Consider the following 18,439-nt stretch of genomic DNA (forward strand, 5'->3'; position numbering starts at 1 on the left):
TAAACATAAAATGTGAAAGAAGAAAAATGGAAGACCAGATTTACCGCTCCCCTCGTCTCACTTATCGGCCTATGAGGGATTCATTTAACATATACAATGTCTAAAGTTAACCATAGAGAGTATTTTATTCTTCTCTAATGTTTACATATATCATAGTATCAATACACCTACACTTCAACATGTCGTAAACTATCAAACCCACAAAGCTTGAGCTATGTATATTGTGCACTGGGGAAAGAGCACCAATCAGAATAGATGAAGTGGGAATCCAGTGAGGGATCACTGGGGTACCTGCTCGGGGAAGAATAACATAAACTCCCCACGTGTCCATTAATAAGTTTTGTTGCTGATGGGTAAAAGGAGGTGGCTGGTGTCTCTATGTGTATCAGAGGAGCATTGTTGCTGAGCTATAGCCTTTCCAAGCTAGAAAACATAATCTTGAACACAAAGATGTGTAGTGGTAAAATTACTTGTGACTGAAACACCATCCTCTTAATTTCTATGTACAGTTTGGCACAACAAACTCCGACTCACGACAGTAAAGAGGTGCCCGGAACAGAAACGAAGGATTGCTTTACACTGCGTGTTTTTGGCATGACATTAAAACAGGCAAACGGTTCAGATGGTATGGAGCAAGATGCTACAGATGGAATAATTGGATAACCACAACATTCACTCACTGCACTCTCATGAAGAGTGGAGTATCATATTAGCCTCTTATCTAAAATTTTGAGCTACTCTACAACTAGCCGAAGAGATTGGAAGCTCAGTATGACTGTAAGTGAAATATTAGCTGGTAACTATTTTTTGTCACAAAGGGATTAGGCACACGGTTATAAATACATATTTACCGTAGACACAGGTCGAGCGAGCAATACTGAATATAATGTGAGTGAGCACTGTGTTGTTAACAGCAGACAGACTTTGAAATGCTGTACGGGGACATCTGTGAACAGAGCTCCTGCTGAGGGCACAGTGCCAATTGTGTTCCCATAGGACAGAGACTGCACAGAAAGAGGTTTTCTCGCAATGATCACGAGTTCACCTTCCACTATAAATTTGTGATGGAAATACAGGTGGAAAATATTAATAAATGAGAAACCAGATGTCTAAAAAGATGCTCTGTAACTTACTGTAATTAAAATATATGACAGGAAAAACATGCTATACCAGAAAATCATTTGCTATACAGCAGCTCCATTTAAAATCCAAGTTCAGCTAGCACTATTGAACATGGCATGAGCGCAGACTGCTTAATTAGTCCCACTGAAATTTGTCTGGAAATGAACAAATTTCAAATTATACATGTTGTGGTTTCATGTAATAAAATTAGCAGCATATGTCAGTGACTTGAACATTTTAATCGTTATTCTATTGTTATTGCATTGCTCATGTTTTCCAAATGAGGCTGAGCAACTAGGTGTGACCATGAATCTTTTGTTAAGAAGAATCAGACTTACTTTCCAGAATTTCTGGTTAATTGAATAGCTTCAAGCCAATAGCTTTATGTGAGTGAGATCTAAAGATGTGCTTTTAACATGAATAAATTGGTGGATAACATAAGTCATCTAACATATACAGTCTGTGCTATCACTAAATGTTTTTTGCATGCAACATAAACATTTTTCAGTGAACACATTTTTATGTAGATCATCAAAAAGCATCTCTGATCCTCTGATCGTGACCTGTTCCCTTTTCTTTTAGAAGACAGAAAGCTCTTTGTCGGCATGCTCAACAAGCAACAGTCAGAAGATGATGTGCGGCGCCTTTTCGAGTCCTTCGGCAGCATCGAGGAATGCACCATCCTCAGAGGTCCCGACGGAAACAGCAAAGGTGAGTTTATAGCTGTTTATGACTTTGAGCTGGCAGACTTTTTCACAGGCTACTGCACAAAAATGATTTGGCCTTTCCAAAGTTGGTGACTTTGGAAAGTTCTCTTTAAACACTCCGCGTTGAGTGATGTCAAAGCAAGCTATTTCACAATCATCAGAGTGGTTACATAAGAATACTGTAGATTCTGTAAATTTCAACAGTAAATGACATTTGGAAGCTTTGCCCACAGGGATGAGAGATATGAACCAACCAACTCTTTACAGATGAACCCTATTAACCTCATGAGTCAACCTACATGGCTCTGATAAAGAAAAAAAAACAAGTCGACCTCCTTATTAACCACCAGGCTTTAAGTCATGCCAGAAAAATGTCCTTTTGAAATGTTGTCAGAGTGCTACACAAGTTCACTGCATGAAGTTCATCAGTGGGCTTAGCAGCCAATCAATGAGGCCCGATGATAACTAAGCCTGATGATTACAGTGGGCTTGATCATTCTGATTCCTCCGTGAAGCTCCATTAACAAGGCCTCATCAGCCAGCTTACTCGGCTAAGTGGGCTTTAGCTCAATAATTACTGGGAACTTGATCATTCAAATTCATCAACGGGGCTTGTCAATAGTAAGCGACACCAGAATGCTGTTGCATTTTAAGCCCCATCAGAGGATCCCAAAGTTGTTAATGGTGTCAGAGTGGCATGTTTAGCCCGCTCATTGAACGTCGATCAACACTGATGCAAACCTCCTCAGCACAGAGGAGGCTTTGCTTGTTAAATGTTTGTTGCTGTAATGTAGTAGGGTGTGAAAAAAAAAAAAAAAAAAACAGAAAACTTTTTTACTTTCTGTCTTGTTACCGGCAATGTTTTGCTGTGATACTGTATGATAAACTCTACAGCAAACTTTTCTCTTTTGTTCTCACTGTCTCCTTTTTTCCATACTCATTTTCTCTTCTTTCCCTCTCTCTCCCTCTCTCTCTCTCTCGCTCTCTCTCTTTAGGCTGTGCATTTGTAAAATACTCCTCTCATGCTGAAGCTCAGGCAGCCATCAGTGCACTACACGGCAGCCAGACAATGCCTGTGAGTACACCATAACTGTGTGTGAGCATGTAGATTTATGTGAGAGAGGTGAGTCACGTAGAGAGATGGGTCAAATGGCGCTTAATTACCTTCTTAAAGTTAAGTTAAGTTATACTTTATTAATCTTAGTAATGCAATTTATGCTTTAAATATGATCCGTGCTAACTATTTCCGGGCAATGGGCGCCAACTATAGCTCTGTGGCCTTGGCAGGAGAGGATGTGTGTATGAGTGTGCAAGTTCAGTTACAAGCTTATGTCATGTATCTATCGGTACACACTAACATGTACTGCCTGGCCGCATGTGTGTGTGTGGGTGGGTGGATGGGTGGGTGCACAGGGTGCCTCATCCAGTCTGGTGGTGAAGTTCGCCGACACGGATAAGGAGCGCACCATCCGCCGTATGCAGCAGATGGCTGGTCAGATGGGCATCTTCAACCCCATGGCCCTGCAGTTTGGAGCCTACGGAGCCTACGCTCAGGCAAGACGCCCCGCATAACGTTTTCTTTTTTATCCACAGTTATTTATTCAATGAACCACAGATATTAAATGTGAGTGCCCAGGCCTAGTTCACATATAGAAAAAAAGATCAGATACTTTGGTTATGTTTCCAGAGAAACGAAAATAATTTGAGAGCCACTGAATTACCTGATATCAATATTTATTTTTTTAAATATATTATATTATTATATTATGTTTTATATTTAGGTCAATACCCAACCCTCCTTATAATTACCTCCACTGTGCAGGTGCAGCAGCAGGCAGCGTTGATGGCATCTGTAGCACTGTGCAGGTGCAGCAGCAGGCAGCGTTGATGGCATCTGTAGGCCAGGGAGGATACCTCAGTCCAATGGCAGCCTTTGCTGCTGCCCAGATGCAGCACATGGCCACCATCAACGGCCTCCCAGGAGCACCGCTGACCCCAACGTCAGGTAAAAATGGTGAAAGACCAAAGATTTTAGGTTTTTCTGACAGGACAAATAGTAGATTATGAACCAGTCCTCACCAAAGTAAGGATTTATTTGCTCCACTAGAATTGACATTACTCTGTTCAGTTGCGGTCTCTCTTTCGGGTAACTTCATCTTAGATAGTAAGCAAACAGCCTTACTTTTTATCCACTATTTTTCCATCTATGGTGTTGATTTTAAACATTTGGTGTCATGATCCACAGATCCACAGCACAAGTTTTCTTTGTTTCACGTTAGCGAAGAGAACAACAATAGCCTAGCCTACTGACAGGGTCTGCGATGGATCAGAGTGATTAATGACTCCCAGCGGTGTACGAGCTCTTGCTGTGCTTATAGACTTTCAAATCAAGTATTTCATTTTCTTCCACATTCAAATAGCAGTTAGAATTTCAGATAAAACGTGACAGTCCTATGAAAAATAAAGTGTCTGGTTGTGAGTTGGCTGATGGTGCATATTACGCAATTTTGAAATTTACAAATGTAAACATATCCCCACAACATAATGTACTGAACATGTCCACCACACATAGGTCTCTAAAGGAAATATTGTTGTTGTTTTTTTTTTTTAAGATATTTTTTGGGCCTTTTTCAAACTTTATTGTAGAGAGACAGGAAATGTGGGGAGAGAGATGGGGAATGACATGCAGCAAAGGGCCACAGGTCGGATTTGAACCCTGGGCTGCTGCGGCAAGGACTGAGCCTTTGTACATGGTCTACCAACTGAGCTAAACAACACCCCATGAAGGAAATGTTTTTTACTCTCACTGTTAAAGTATCCTTGGTTTCTAAATCTCCAGCATGAAAATTCGATGGAGAAAAATATAATCTAAAAAAAAATACGAGATACTTCTGAAAATAGCTGTAGAAGTAGTGTTATATGTAATGAAACAGTATGTTACCTTAAGGCTTAAAATAAAGTAGCAAGGAAACTAAGCAGACTGGATTTAAATGGATAGATTTTCACACACAGCAAGTGTTTCTAGGTACACTGAAGCACTGCAAATGACCATAATGCATTGTGTCATAACATGCAATCATCTGAGACAAATACATAATTGGTACCAATAAGATACCATTAACACAGTATTCGCTATTCTTATATAATATGTCTGAGATTCAGATCTAATAGCTGTTGTGTCACAGTAAGGGCCATACTGGGACAAGAAATCAGCTCTGACATTTACTGTCTTCACTGGCCCATTGGACCGGCCCCTGTGACATTTCCAAGACTTACTTGGTGGCCAGTCAAAGTAAAACTTCTCCATAATGTCTCTGAAAAAAAAAAAAAAAACACGTTGGGATTCTCACTGTTTCTCTCTGTCTTTGCACCGTGGCTGCAGGTGGCAGCACTCCTCCAGGCATCAGCGCCCCCACAGTGACCAGCATCCCCTCCCCCATTAGTGTAAATGGTTTTACTGGCATGCCGCCCCCGCAGGCAAATGGGCAGCCTCCCGCAGAGGCTGTCTTCACCAACGGAATACACCATTACCCTGGTAAGTCTGATAAATTCTGGGGCACGTATGCAAGCACACAAAATAACTCTCAGGGATACAGAAAAATCTGAAAAATAATGCATACATTATGACTATAATATTTGTTATGTTAAAACATGACTTCATGAAAATGAAGTTTAAATCCTTATAGACACAGTAAACACATTCACTGTAATGGGAAAGTGTGCATGCGGCTGGCTTACAGGCGTGAATAGCCTTGAAGCATGTTCAGGAGGCCGAGGCCAGACGAACGTAGCGCTTAGACAGTCAGCATGTCGAGGAGATGAGTGTTTGGCAGAGGTGCTTATGGGCTGCTGGAGCCTAAGTATGCGCTTGTGTCATGAGCCGTGGCTAGTACCTCATTGGCTTTTGTCTGTGAAGAGGTGGAAGAAATATCTGTCTTTTTTTTTTTTTACACTCTTGTCTCTCCAGTGTTGCAGGAGGTGGTTTTTAGGGAGGACTCGGAGAAAAACGGCTTGGGCGTGGCTCCACGGAGTTGTTTTGGGGTTCAGGGTGGCTGCTTCCTCTCCTCTCTCTCTGAAGGTAGCTTCCCCCTCCCCTTATCCCAGTTCCCTATGGGCTCTAATAAGGGTCAATCACTTGTGAAATAATGTTTATAATAATTATATAAATATATTTAAATAATAATTTTAAAGCCTGTGGTTTCATATCACCCTTTGTAAACATGTGTAACTTAAGTTTGTGTATGTTAAAGACAGATAAAGATTTGTAGTTGTAGAAAACTTTCACACTACCCAGAGTTTTGTTCTCTTCTTTGAATCTGTCCTCAAACGTTCACAGAATGACTCCTTTTGTCTTTGAATCGTTGCGTAACCTCGCCGTTGATACAATTTGTCCGCAAATTTAATTTAGACGTTCAGACATCTGTTTTTTTCTACAACTACACATCTTTTCTATACATTCACAAACTCAACCGCAAGCTTTAGAACTATTCCTGAACATAATTTCACAAGCTTAAAATGTATTCGCCTGTATTCGAGCCCATTCTTCTCTCCCTTCTTCTGGCTATCTGAACCGTTTTTTCAGTGTTGCTGTTAGTCCACGGTGTGTTCAGTATTTCTTTGGTTTTTGGTGATAGTGGGGTTATCAGTGTGTGTGTGTGTGTGTGTGTGTGTTTTCTCAGTGGTGTACTTAATGTGCATGTATTATGTGTACAGATGGGTAGTTATGAAGTGTGGCGCAGCATCTGTGGTAGTTACAAGTGTGTTTATAATGGGGGAATTTTTTTCACATTTCACTTTTAAATAATTAACTCCTACATGTGAAGTGATAGCGAGAGGTGCATCCCGTGTTGTGAGTGTGTTTTGTAATTGTCCTGTTTTACATGTAACAATAACAGAAGATTGTCAGTCTTATTCATAAGATTTGTTTAGAATAGGCACAAGTTTATGATACATTTTTTCCTTTCTTGTGGTGACAGTGGAGCCGTGTGTTGTGGTTGTTTTTTGTTGTTTGTTTGTTCTAACTGTGGGTCCTTCAAAGTTTGCTTTTCTGAGTGGGGGAAAAAAAAAAAAGATATGCTTTTGAAATGCTTTAGGAGGAACATGAAGTAAAAAAGCCCAGCAAAAGAGCGAGAGATTCAGGATTCAGTTCCTCGCACACTGAAAGCGAAGCGGGTTGACACCTCACTGTACGACTCTCTAACCTTTCTGCTTTTCTTCTCCTGTCTGTTCTTCTCTCCATCGCCTCTTCTTCCATCCCTCCTCCCTCTCACCCTCGGTATATATTACTCACGCCTTCCTCCGTGCCCTCTCCTCCATCTACATTCTACCTCCGTCTCTCTCTCTCTCTCTCTCTCTGCCTCATCTTTCTTCCCCTGCACACACGCACACACTTCCATCCATCCATTCTCCCCTCCTCCACCTCTTCATCCGTCTTCTTCTTCTTCTTCTTCTCCTTTTGTCTCTGTTGGAGCAGCTCAAAGTCCCACTGCAGCTGATCCTCTCCAGCAGGCTTACACAGGAGTCCAGCAGTATGCAGGTCTGTCTGTCACTCTCACGGCAGCACTGATCTGCATGTGTGTGTGTGCCACTAGGTGTGTGTGAAAGAGAAAGAAGAAAAAAATATTCCTTGATCATGTAATATTAAGTGTTTCAGTCTCACTACATCAGTTTATTTTGTGTTGTGTTGTGTGTGTGGGTGTGGGTGTGCGTGCGTGCAACACGTAGACTCTATTGTCTGTTATCTGATCGATTGCCTGCTGTGTCCCTGCATATATTACATTGTTTGTATGTATACGAGTGTGTGTGTGTGTGTGTGTGTTTGTGCGCTCTAGTCATGACTGTTATCTGATCCGCGCTGTGTGTCTATGTGTCTCAGCAGCCTATCCCGCTGCATACGGCCAGATCAGCCAAGCCTTCCCCCACCCTCCACCCATCATTCCACAGCAGCAACGAGAAGGTAACACACACACACACATGCACGGCACGCCATTCACTCCTAAATATTCGTACACACTTCCAAACGTTTACTCATATTTACCTCTGTGTTCGTCTTTAATCCCTTTGCCAATGTAGTCCTAGAATAAACACCCACGTTTAAAAATATCCAGGCAATTCACAGTCCTCACTTTGTTTTCAGGCATGAGTTCACCTCTTGCCGGTCTCAAAAGCAAAATATTCACATACTCACACTAACACACAGTATCCGTCTGGATTGATTAGAGCAGACTGACTACCTTGAACTCTCGTTTTTTATCCGTTCGAAAACGGTCTGAGCAGAAGACAACTTTAAGATTAAATAATAAAGCAAAATGAAAAAGAATATTTAGAGTGTCAGGTTGTGATTTGCTGCCTGGAGGGCAACTAACTTTACTACCATCACTGAGTGTTTCAAACCGAGCTGTAAACCCACTCGTGAACTCAATGACCTCCACGCTTGGGACACTCATGCTTGGGACCTTACTGCCCTCTTGTGGAAAATAAACCAAACAATTCATCACCAAACAATCATTCAACAGCTGTGGCTTCCCAGCAGTTGCTGTTTAAGCATTTAGTAGTCGTTTCATCGGGGATACCTGAAAGCTGCGAATGCTGAACCTGTGAGTTTTTTTATAGCTGAAAGTGTCGACGAAACTGAGCTACTAAAGTTACTCTCAACTAACGACTGCATGAGCAGAGATAAGCTGCTCTGCATTCTTTGTTTTTTTTGCAACTGATATCAAACCTGGTTTCACTTGAGATTAGGGTAAATATATTTCAAGGTAGGTGATCACAATACATAAATAAAAGTCAGTATTTTAAAGTTTTCATATCCATATATCCAGTATTTTGCATTAAATAGAAAGAACACATATTTCTTCCAGCAACTGCATGATTAGGAAATAGTACAAATTAACCATCATGTTTTCCTTGCATAGTCCAATAAACTGGCCAAAGCCTAAATATATTCCCTTTACTGTCACATAAAACAGAACTTTTCAGTTGATCTCAGGAGTTTGGGGATGGCATCTTTCCTTAAAAAAAAAAATTGAAATGAAATGATTATCAAATAATTTGCAATTAAATCAGCTTATCAATTAAACAAACAGGAATTGTTTCAGCTTTCAGTAGTTTGATCAAATCTTTAAATGTTGCTAAATTGTGATTTGTGCAGGATGCATCAAAAAGAAATCTGTGAGCAGAAGTCGTGTACAGAAATCTCATGAAATAACTGTTCTAACTTTAGTCCAAGCCGACTGGCTGTCTCTGGGGCCTTTAAACACACCTTCACTAAGAATACAATATTCTTTCCACATGTTTTATACTCTGCCTTCATTCTAGTTTCCCTATTGTCCTACGTTTTCTTCCTGCCATCACGTAGTCTCCTCCTGCCACGGTCATCCTTTTATGCTTCTTTCTCTCTACTTGTCTCTCTTTCTCTGACCTTTGTCCCTTATCTCCTTTTTTCTCTCCCCTTCTCTCTCTCTCTCTCTCTCTCTCTCTGTCTGTGTGCAGGACCAGAGGGTTGCAACCTGTTCATCTACCACCTCCCTCAGGAGTTTGGGGATGGAGAGCTGATGCAGATGTTTCTGCCTTTCGGTAATGTCATCTCCTCCAAAGTGTTTGTGGATCGGGCGACAAACCAAAGTAAATGCTTTGGTGGGTAAAAATGACCAAACCAAAAGATTATTGGTTATTTATTCTGATTATTCTTTTTTACTAATCACCTTCTTTACCGCAGTCAACACCCCTTTTCCTAACCTCCCCAACACCCTTCCCTTAAAACAATGACAACAAAACAGTGGTTGTTAACAAAAGAGAGAATAGAAAATGATTGTGTCTAGATTTTTCTATTGAAGCTCTGACTAATTTCTTATTTTGCTAAATATTTCAGTGATATATATATTTTTATATGTACATGTTATAACACTATATATATAGTGTTGTAAAACTTAAATCAATGATCACTGATCATAACAGAAATAAGCTCTGTTTTAATGCCATATTTGCACAGTTACATTGCCGTCATGCTCTTTCTGACGTATAGCACAAATGCCGACTCTCAGTCTCTTACTGTAAGCAGGAGTAACGCATGCTATGAATATAACAGATGCTCTCGCATGCAAAGATAGAGAACTGCTGTCTCACTGTGTGCCACTGACAGCACAATTTAGCCGAACGTGTAATTATGTGGCAAATTATAAATGGATTGTGGAGAATATTTAATGGAGAGTCCGTCAGGTGCAGCCTATTTGCAAAGTAGCTTTTGCTCATTAATACGACACAGCATTAATGTTGTATTATTCATGTTGCAATTTGGAGATGCAGGTTTTAATTTGTGATTCAGTGCGTTTTTTTTTCTTTCACTTTCAAGTGGAAGTTAAAAATCGAAAAACTCAAAAATAGCACAACCATGTTGATGTTTTGGTTTTACATCTCATCACCAAGTTCATACTGTGATTTTTGCTGCATGCTGCTCTGTTATAATTGTGATCCACTGTTGTCATACTGTATGTTATCTACATTAATAAATATATTACATAGTTTTAGTATGTTATATACATGCGTGCAACAAGTAGTTTTAAATTTTTTTATGTTAATTGTGTTTTAGCTACAGATTATTTTAATCTTATTGTAAAGTTTTAGAATGGCACCTACATGAAAATACTGCTGCATGTAAATACTGCTTCATCTTATTAAACTCATCATCATTATCCATTCTTCTGTAACCCAAAACTGTCCTTGCCTTTTCATCTAAACACATCCCCCTTTCTTTTTCTCTCTTTTGGCCTTTCCCCCAGGGTTTGTGAGTTTTGACAACCCAGGCAGTGCTCAAGCTGCCATCCAATCAATGAACGGCTTCCAGATCGGCATGAAAAGACTCAAGGTGCAGCTGAAGAGGCCAAAGGACGCCAACCGCCCCTACTAGCCCCCCGCCCCAACCAGCCGCCGCCACCCTGGCGGCCGGGGCAGCCGTCGCACACAGGGAAAGACAGGTCAGACATCGACTGGACCGGAAACAATTGCTGTCACTTTAGTTTGATAAGTCATTAACTGAACCAATGCATGCACAAACGCTGCATATTATATTGACAAATGTTCAAATGGCAAGCACATTTATGGCACTGCCTGATGTCGCTTCAGTAACCTTTTATAAATGTCATAAAACATTTGCAGATGCCTAATAACTAGCTGATCATCTACAAATTGCTTATAAAGAATAGTGATGAAGTTTTACCCCTTTGTTGTTTGTTCAAGTTTGCATTCGTAAATGTTAATTCCACCGTTCATTGTGACTCACTTTAAGTAATCTCTAGAGTTTGATGAATGACCTTCTATTAAGAATAAAACATTTTAAATATATTATTTTATTATTATCACAATGTTATGAAAGTCTATCCCCTCTACCGTGCCACTGATATAAATATTATAGTCAGTTTTCATGGCTGGTTGAAGCAGAGCTGTAGGAGCGTTTACTTACATGTAGCTTCCTCTATTTGTAGAACAGCTTTACAGTAAGTGACCCTGTATGTTACCCTGTAGGAAAAAGATAATTGGTAAATGGTTCAGTGTGTTGCACAGGGAAGGAATTGCTTCCAAGGGAGAGGCATTTATTACCCCTCAGGCGGGTAATTGTGCTGTTCCTCTTTGTCTCCTCCCTTCATCTGTGTGATGGAGAGTTTAGGCTGTGTCGTTCATTCACCACTGATGACTTCATTCAAGGGCAACTTATCACCCACTCACAAACTAACTGAACCGTACCAGACGGTGTCCCGAGGCAAATCACTGCGGGAAGAATAGTGCAATCGCATATGAATGTGTCACAAAATATGTGGCACTATTACTTCTGAAATATAAAAACATTTTCAACAGAATGCCAGAGAAAACATTTCTTTTTGATTTTCTTCTGTTTTTGCCTGAGATTGACAGTTATTGCAGTGTTCAAAATTAAAATTTTTGCACTTGCATTCCCAGTTTTATTGTAATAATAATGCACTATTTATGGTACAGGGTTATCAGACTGATGAGTCTATATTCAGACGGCAAGCTGGAATACTACTTAACTTATAATGACACATGAGGGTTAAGGTGCGCCCTGATTAAAATCCATTCATCATTTCAAAAACAAGATTAAACAGTTTGATTTAAATAAAAAAACAAAACTTAATTGTTTATCACATAGGCGATTACAACAGCGTCACTGCCAGGGAGCTAAATTAATTCACTGCAGGATGAGCACTGATTTGTTTTCAAAATTGTCTCAGCAAAATCATCTTTGTTTATCCATAACAGAACTTAGAGTCTTAGTGTCGGCAAAGATGCTTTAAAGATGCAGGTGTCCTGTAAATATGTTCCCCGCTCCATCTGCATACAGCGAGCATCACCAGTAAAGGAGGACACATAAGGAATGATATTATGGCAACTTTTAACATAGTCACTGCAAAAATTTCACTCATTAACTTTTCTCTAGTTTTCTAACATCATGTCGAAATGTTGTCTCTTATGTAATAGATGCTGGTTAGAGCCCAGAAGGACTAACTGTCCCTTTGAATTGTCTAATATGGATCCAAGTAAATAAACAATTGAATGAAAACAAAAAAAAGCGTGAAAGCTTTGAGCTAGATTTGTTGGATACTTGTAGTTCTACCAATATCTACAAAGATTATCAATATCAAGTGTAATTTTAGCAAAAACCAACTACACACTAACAAGACGAAGAGAGAGACTACTAAGGCATTGTAATGTTTTGAGTTATCCATATTCTCCATCTTAACTTAGAATTTAATTGACTAAAACTACAAAGTGGCACTAAAGGGAAAAGTCTTGGGATCACAATTGCCATTGTATACACCTTGAAACATGGGTGTCAGATATTTCACTGAATATATGGAAAATTTGACTTGCCAGTGATGCAAGACTAATAATCAGAGGATCATCAGAGTCATTAAGATTCATCATCATGGGGACCGTGAACATCTGTAGAAAATCTGCAATGCATGCATATGTTGTTGAGATATTTTTTTACTAAAATCTAAAAAATATGAACCTGATGGTGACACTAGAGGAAATGTCATGGTATCCCCAAAGTTGGTAGGATTTATCCTTTGGGGACCACTAACAATCATACAAAATTTGATAACCATCTGTCCATTAATTAGTTTCATCCAAGAATTACACAGTCTAATCATTTTAATCCAGACCAAAGTGGTGGACAACTGACCAAATGACAGCTCGATGTAGTCACATGGCTGGCATGGCTAAAATGACCAGCACCATAATATCTAGGCTTTCTGTTATGTGAAAAAACAACTTTCGTCTTGGTTATTCTTCCGACAATATTTCTTGACGCCAACCATTTCTATTTCTTCTGTGCATTTGTGCTTTACAGGTTTTGTTGAGCTGAATCATATGTTGACTTCTTGCTACCCGCCACTGAGTGCAAACTCAACATCTGGACCACTGAGGCTGCTTCAGAAACAGAGGAGAGAGAGAGAGAGAGCGATGACCGAGTCAAGGACACCTCCTTTTGGATGTACTAAAACTTTGGAATTCAGACAGAATTTGTACCAGCCTGGTTAGCCCCAGGACCTTTTTCTTCTGCACACATATACACACCTCTTTCCCCACAAAACCCTGCTTGAATGACAGCTACCTTTTCTGGACCACAAAAAACTTTTACTTGAACAATGAGAAACAAAAGTAAAAGAAACTAATCAAACCTACTTACAATGACCAACCCCACTGAACTCTTAAAGGGAATATGGATGTCAAAAGTCCAACAAGAACAAAACTTTTTAAAAACTGAATAGAGGATTGCCGTAGGAGATCTTTCTGTATGATGGTTTGAGTTTGGGGCAATTGACTTTTGAAGACCAATTTATAAGACTTGAAACAAGAAGGGACAAGAAATTTCTCGAAGAGAGAACTTAAGTAGGGAATGTGATATTTTCAGGACACAAATTGGCTTCGATTTGGGATGGCCATCTTTAGCTCGGAGTGCCTGTCCGTTTCCAGGGGATACCGTTGCCAAGGAGAGCCATAGCAACGGTCTCCAGGGAGTCTTACCTGTCATTCCTTAGTTGTTTTAGGGACCAAAAGACCAAACATTTTTATTGCTGAGGACTTGTAGCTCTAATATACTCGGACCACTGCATCTCTTTCAGTCAGTGTTAACTGGTTGAGGAGTTGCACTTAAAAGAAGTGTACATTTCGAATATATACAACACATGTATATATACATATATATTGCTGATATGCTTTTTGAATACAGGCAAAACTATTTCAGATGACCAAATGGGGTCTCTCACTTCGCTAGTTTACAATTACTCAAAATGTTTATTTTTTTCTCTTCTCATTTTGTCTTGGGAGGGATGGCGAGTGCATGGGAGGGGCTGCTCCGTATCACAGCCTTATCTTTTTTAACTTGACATCCTAACCTCATAGATAGAATAACATCAGAAACGTTTGAAATATATGAACTTGTTTATATTTGCAGTACATATATATGTATAACAAGCATTCAAGCAAATGTATTCATATATACAGTATATATGGATAAACAGATATTAATCACAAACAAATATATGTATTTATATGCACATATTTTATATATGTGTGTCTGTATATAGAACGGCTACTGACTATGTTGAGCTGTAATTTTTTGTAGATTTTAGCTGGAGTTTGAAACATTGCTCTGCTTGGGAAGAATCGCAAATCTGGCAGCTCCCAAATCTGCAGGCATTCCTATCTCTGATTACCTATATGCTGACACACAATATATTGCTAAAAGATACATGTGTGAGAATACACATATGGTGTAAATATTATCTGAAAATGCAAAAAGCCACATCTCAGTAGCAGGCTTTAAGAGAATCAGGCTAAATGATTTTAGAGGAAAAGGACAATTATCTTCGACTCTATTCCAAACATATCTTTTGCGCTTACACACACACACACACACACACACACACACACACACACACACACACACACACACACACACACAAACTTCTCTTTGAAACTTGAACCAAAATGAATACGTCTCACAACCCTTGCTCTCTTTTGCATTCAGTAAAGTGCATGTAGCGTATGGGCTGTCACCATGTCAAGGTGTGCCTTGTCACCTGCAGAATCTGCCATCAAGCACTGTGCTCTCAGAAAACATAGAAAAAAAAAAACTAAACACACACTACTGCAAGCAGCCAACGCGCTATTATGATGTCAAAACTACAGCTACAGATCCATATCATTTCTCAGCCGTGTAGAGAGCTTCAGTGCATGTCCAGCCGTCCAACTACTGTTGGTCCATCAACGTCTTTGAAAAAAAAAAGAAGAAAAAAAAAAAGCATTTAGTAACTAATGTAGACTCATGCGATTACACTTCAGATAAAAGCGGGCATTAGGTAACCTGTTAGCACAGGTACTAACTATCAAAGCTGTGCAGGGCACCTGTGACTACGTTCCACTGGTTGGAGTCAAAACTAGGGTAAAGTTCAGGGTTACAACTGACATGACGTAGCTCAAAAAGAGAAGTGATTGAGCTCATTGGACCTGACATTAGGTTTTAATGGTTATGAAGGTGATGTAATATTGATGACTATGTTATAATTAGAGAGCTGGCTTCCCGCTGAACAGAATAAGGGAGGTTTTATGTACTTTCTCATCCTCAGCAGTTAATGTGTGAATCTCTGCTGGTAATACTTGACACGAAGCATATCCTTTAGAAGATGTTATATTGCCTTATGTTTTGTGTCCTCATACAATTAAATATAAGCATAAAAGCATAATGAAACTGTAAAATGAAGCAATAAGTGTGAAAAGCCATCCACCCATTGCAACTGCTGAATCACTGAGGCTGGTTTCATATTGCTTTAGCATACAGTTTCTCACAACAGTCTACAAAAATGGTATGAACACCTACTATATACCTGCAAAAGGTCAACAGACTTGGATTTATTGGATCTCGCATTCAACACATATTCAGCTGGTGGAGATTACTCAATGAATATTTATATATATGAATATTTATAAGGCTATATGACACTTTGGAAGACAATGCTTCCTGTTGGGCGCTGTTACTAGTTTTCCTATAAACTGCTCATTATGCCATTTCCCTAGTGTCTGTGTCTAACCTTTTTAGCAGATTGAATAATTTAACATTTACCTTCCAAATCCAGTGAGGCTAAAAGACGCTACAACACATCCCAGGACGCCACTGTTTGTGTGTGTTCCACATAACAATGCCCTGAGCATGGCGTACAGTGCAAACCAGATGACCATCATGCTCTGGCAGTATCTGTGGTTGGTTAGTACAAAAAGTCTTGTGCATCCACCTGAGCTGTCTTTGGGCTAACAATAACATCTGAAGCTAAATGTCATATGTCTGGTATCCCTGATCGCCACACTGCGTGCCCTCTTTGACTCCCGCCGCTGCTCTGAGAAAATTGAAAAAGGTGTCAACACGGTCTGTGCTTTTCTAATGGTTTGTTTGAGCAATCACTCATGTCTTTCACCTAGCCCATGTTTTCATGTCGAGTGAAATAAGGGAGAGGAAGCAGAAAGATGGGAACTGGAGTGCCAAGCACCTCTTCTTCATTTGCTCCAACTTTAAGCTGCAAGTTTACATGAGAAAAGTAAAAACAAAGTATAATGGTTCAAAAACAACAAGAAACAGAGCAGAAGTTTGAATATATATATATATATATAAATATATACATAAACCGATGAATATACTGTAAATTGTTTCTTTTTTTGCTCTGTTTTCCTCTGTACATAGGTTTGCATATTTTATAGGACTTTTACTTCTATCTACAAGGACTGGAAAAAATACTTTAAATACTTAAAAAAATATATATGAATGAAAACATGATAATGCTCAATAAAACCAGGTACAAAAAAAAAAAAATAGTTGCTAGGATACGGTACAAACTGTAGGACCTGACCAAGGCATTTATCCAGAATACAGTCAGGGAGAGCATTGACCTCAGTTAGAGCTTAGACACACATTGACCTATTTTATAAAAAAAAAAAAAAGAAATACTTTGATGGGTTCTATTCATTTATCTATTTGTTTAGATATTTATTTATAAGTCATGTTTGAGATAATATGCATGCTTTCATGGCATTATTTTTCTATGAGTTGGTACGTGACCAAATAGTTTTTATATGACATGCATGGGCCACTGTTGTGGTCCACAGATGATCATTGTTCCTGTCTGCAGGACCATGCCTTCAGCACTTCTTTGATGATGGAAAAAAAAATGCTCCTATTGACCAAGTGATGTCAAAGACAGATTTTAATCATTTATTTATGTGTTTATTTATTTATGTATTTATTTGTGTTTATATATTTATTGATGTATTTATTTATTTGTGCTGTTTGATTCAAGATCTGAGCTCTCTTTATTGCCACTGATCTGTTTGCTTCTAAGTGCTTACTTTGTATCACGTCACATATTACCACTAAGTATTGGCAAACTCTGAATTTAACAACTTCAAAGACTGATTTGACATTTTCCTGTCACTGATAAACTATTCAGAACAATGCAGTACAATGCTAAAGCCTTATGTATATTTGTAATTATAAATTCATATTCTGTTCCAAAAAGTTAGCTTTGTTAAAAGATTGTTTAAAAAAAAAAGATGCCAATTTGAAGGTACCTCTTTGGTTTTCAGGACCATTTGCTTCCATTTTAAGAATGAAAAAAGGGGCAATTCCAAGTTAAACATTCCTTCGCAAACCAACTGTTCAATCAGATATCCAATCACAACAGAAGATATGCCTTGAGGTCGCTATAAGTTGCTAATATGTAGGGAGCTTATGTCTGATGAACTGCTAATCAAATCAAACAACTGTTTATTTTATATTTTTTTAATCATTCTCCTCCTCCTATTTATTTACCATCCTGCTTTGTATTGTTTGACAGAGCTCTGATCTTGTTCAACTGATGTGTTCTACCAAGAGCAAAATTCAATGAAAGCTGCACTATCTCATCAAAAGGTATTGAGTTACTATCATTTTTTTTCAGTGCTGTTATCAGTGGATTTATTTCTAAAGCTCAATAGTTGTTGCTAGAATCTCATATTACTTCACATGGTTTTCAAAGTATTCTGGAAATCTATTTCCCAATTTCAGCACATAAGGAGGGTGGGGAAATGAATGTTGCATATTAAGCTTTGCCAGGTTCCTGATGAGCTCAGCTTCTGATTGGGCAGTGCGCTTTAGGCTCCCACCCCCGTCTCTCCAGACTGCACCATTCTCTGGTCCCCTGAACTCTTTTTTTGTAATTTTAAAATGAATGATGCGTCTCAGCTTAGCCCAATAATAAAGCACAGTCTAGAATAAAGTGTCCTGTGTCGTGTCATAATTAAACACAAATGTTCCAGTTATTATCCCCAAGAACATCCATTCATCTGTCATCAACAGTTTATCTCAAAAACATGTGAATGGATTTCTAGGAAATATTGTAGGAAGATCTGGCATTGGGTACGAACAAGCCACTATATACCAGCATTTATCCAGATTTTCTAAATGTATGTTTCTCAATGTACAATTGTGCCTCATAAAGTTCAGTTTGCATTAATGTTGCCACGGTCCTCACAGACAATCGGTGGTAGACAGTTTTTCCTGCAGT

The 18,439-nt window shown here is 39.1% G+C and overlaps 1 protein-coding gene across 15 annotated transcripts in view; it reads left to right on the forward strand.

Moving 5' to 3' along the window:
- celf4 (CUGBP, Elav-like family member 4) overlaps window positions 1-18,094 on the forward strand; it is an 84,277-nt gene extending 66,183 nt beyond the window's left edge. The window contains exons 4-14 of one of the 15 annotated variants that reach the window (XM_019275313.2): window positions 1,705-1,833; window positions 2,825-2,904; window positions 3,219-3,383; window positions 3,696-3,834; window positions 5,212-5,364; window positions 5,797-5,907; window positions 7,303-7,365; window positions 7,705-7,785; window positions 9,321-9,404; window positions 10,607-10,801; window positions 13,195-18,094. In XM_019275313.2, coding sequence (XP_019130858.1) covers window positions 1,705-1,833; window positions 2,825-2,904; window positions 3,219-3,383; window positions 3,696-3,834; window positions 5,212-5,364; window positions 5,797-5,907; window positions 7,303-7,365; window positions 7,705-7,785; window positions 9,321-9,404; window positions 10,607-10,734 — 1,133 coding nt within the window. In that variant the 3' untranslated portion in view covers window positions 10,735-10,801; window positions 13,195-18,094. Of the gene's footprint in view, window positions 1-1,704; window positions 1,834-2,824; window positions 2,905-3,218; window positions 3,384-3,695; window positions 3,835-5,211; window positions 5,365-5,796; window positions 5,908-7,302; window positions 7,366-7,704; window positions 7,786-9,320; window positions 9,465-10,606; window positions 10,802-13,194 lie in introns of all 15 variants that reach the window. The other 14 variants (XM_019275306.2, XM_019275308.2, XM_019275312.2 and 11 more) reach the window with 14 other exon arrangements.
- Window positions 18,095-18,439: the final 345 nt, after the last annotated feature.

The sequence above is a fragment of the Larimichthys crocea genome, chromosome VI (genome assembly GCF_000972845.2).
Source record: "Larimichthys crocea isolate SSNF chromosome VI, L_crocea_2.0, whole genome shotgun sequence".
Classification (NCBI taxonomy): Eukaryota; Metazoa; Chordata; class Actinopteri; family Sciaenidae; genus Larimichthys; species Larimichthys crocea.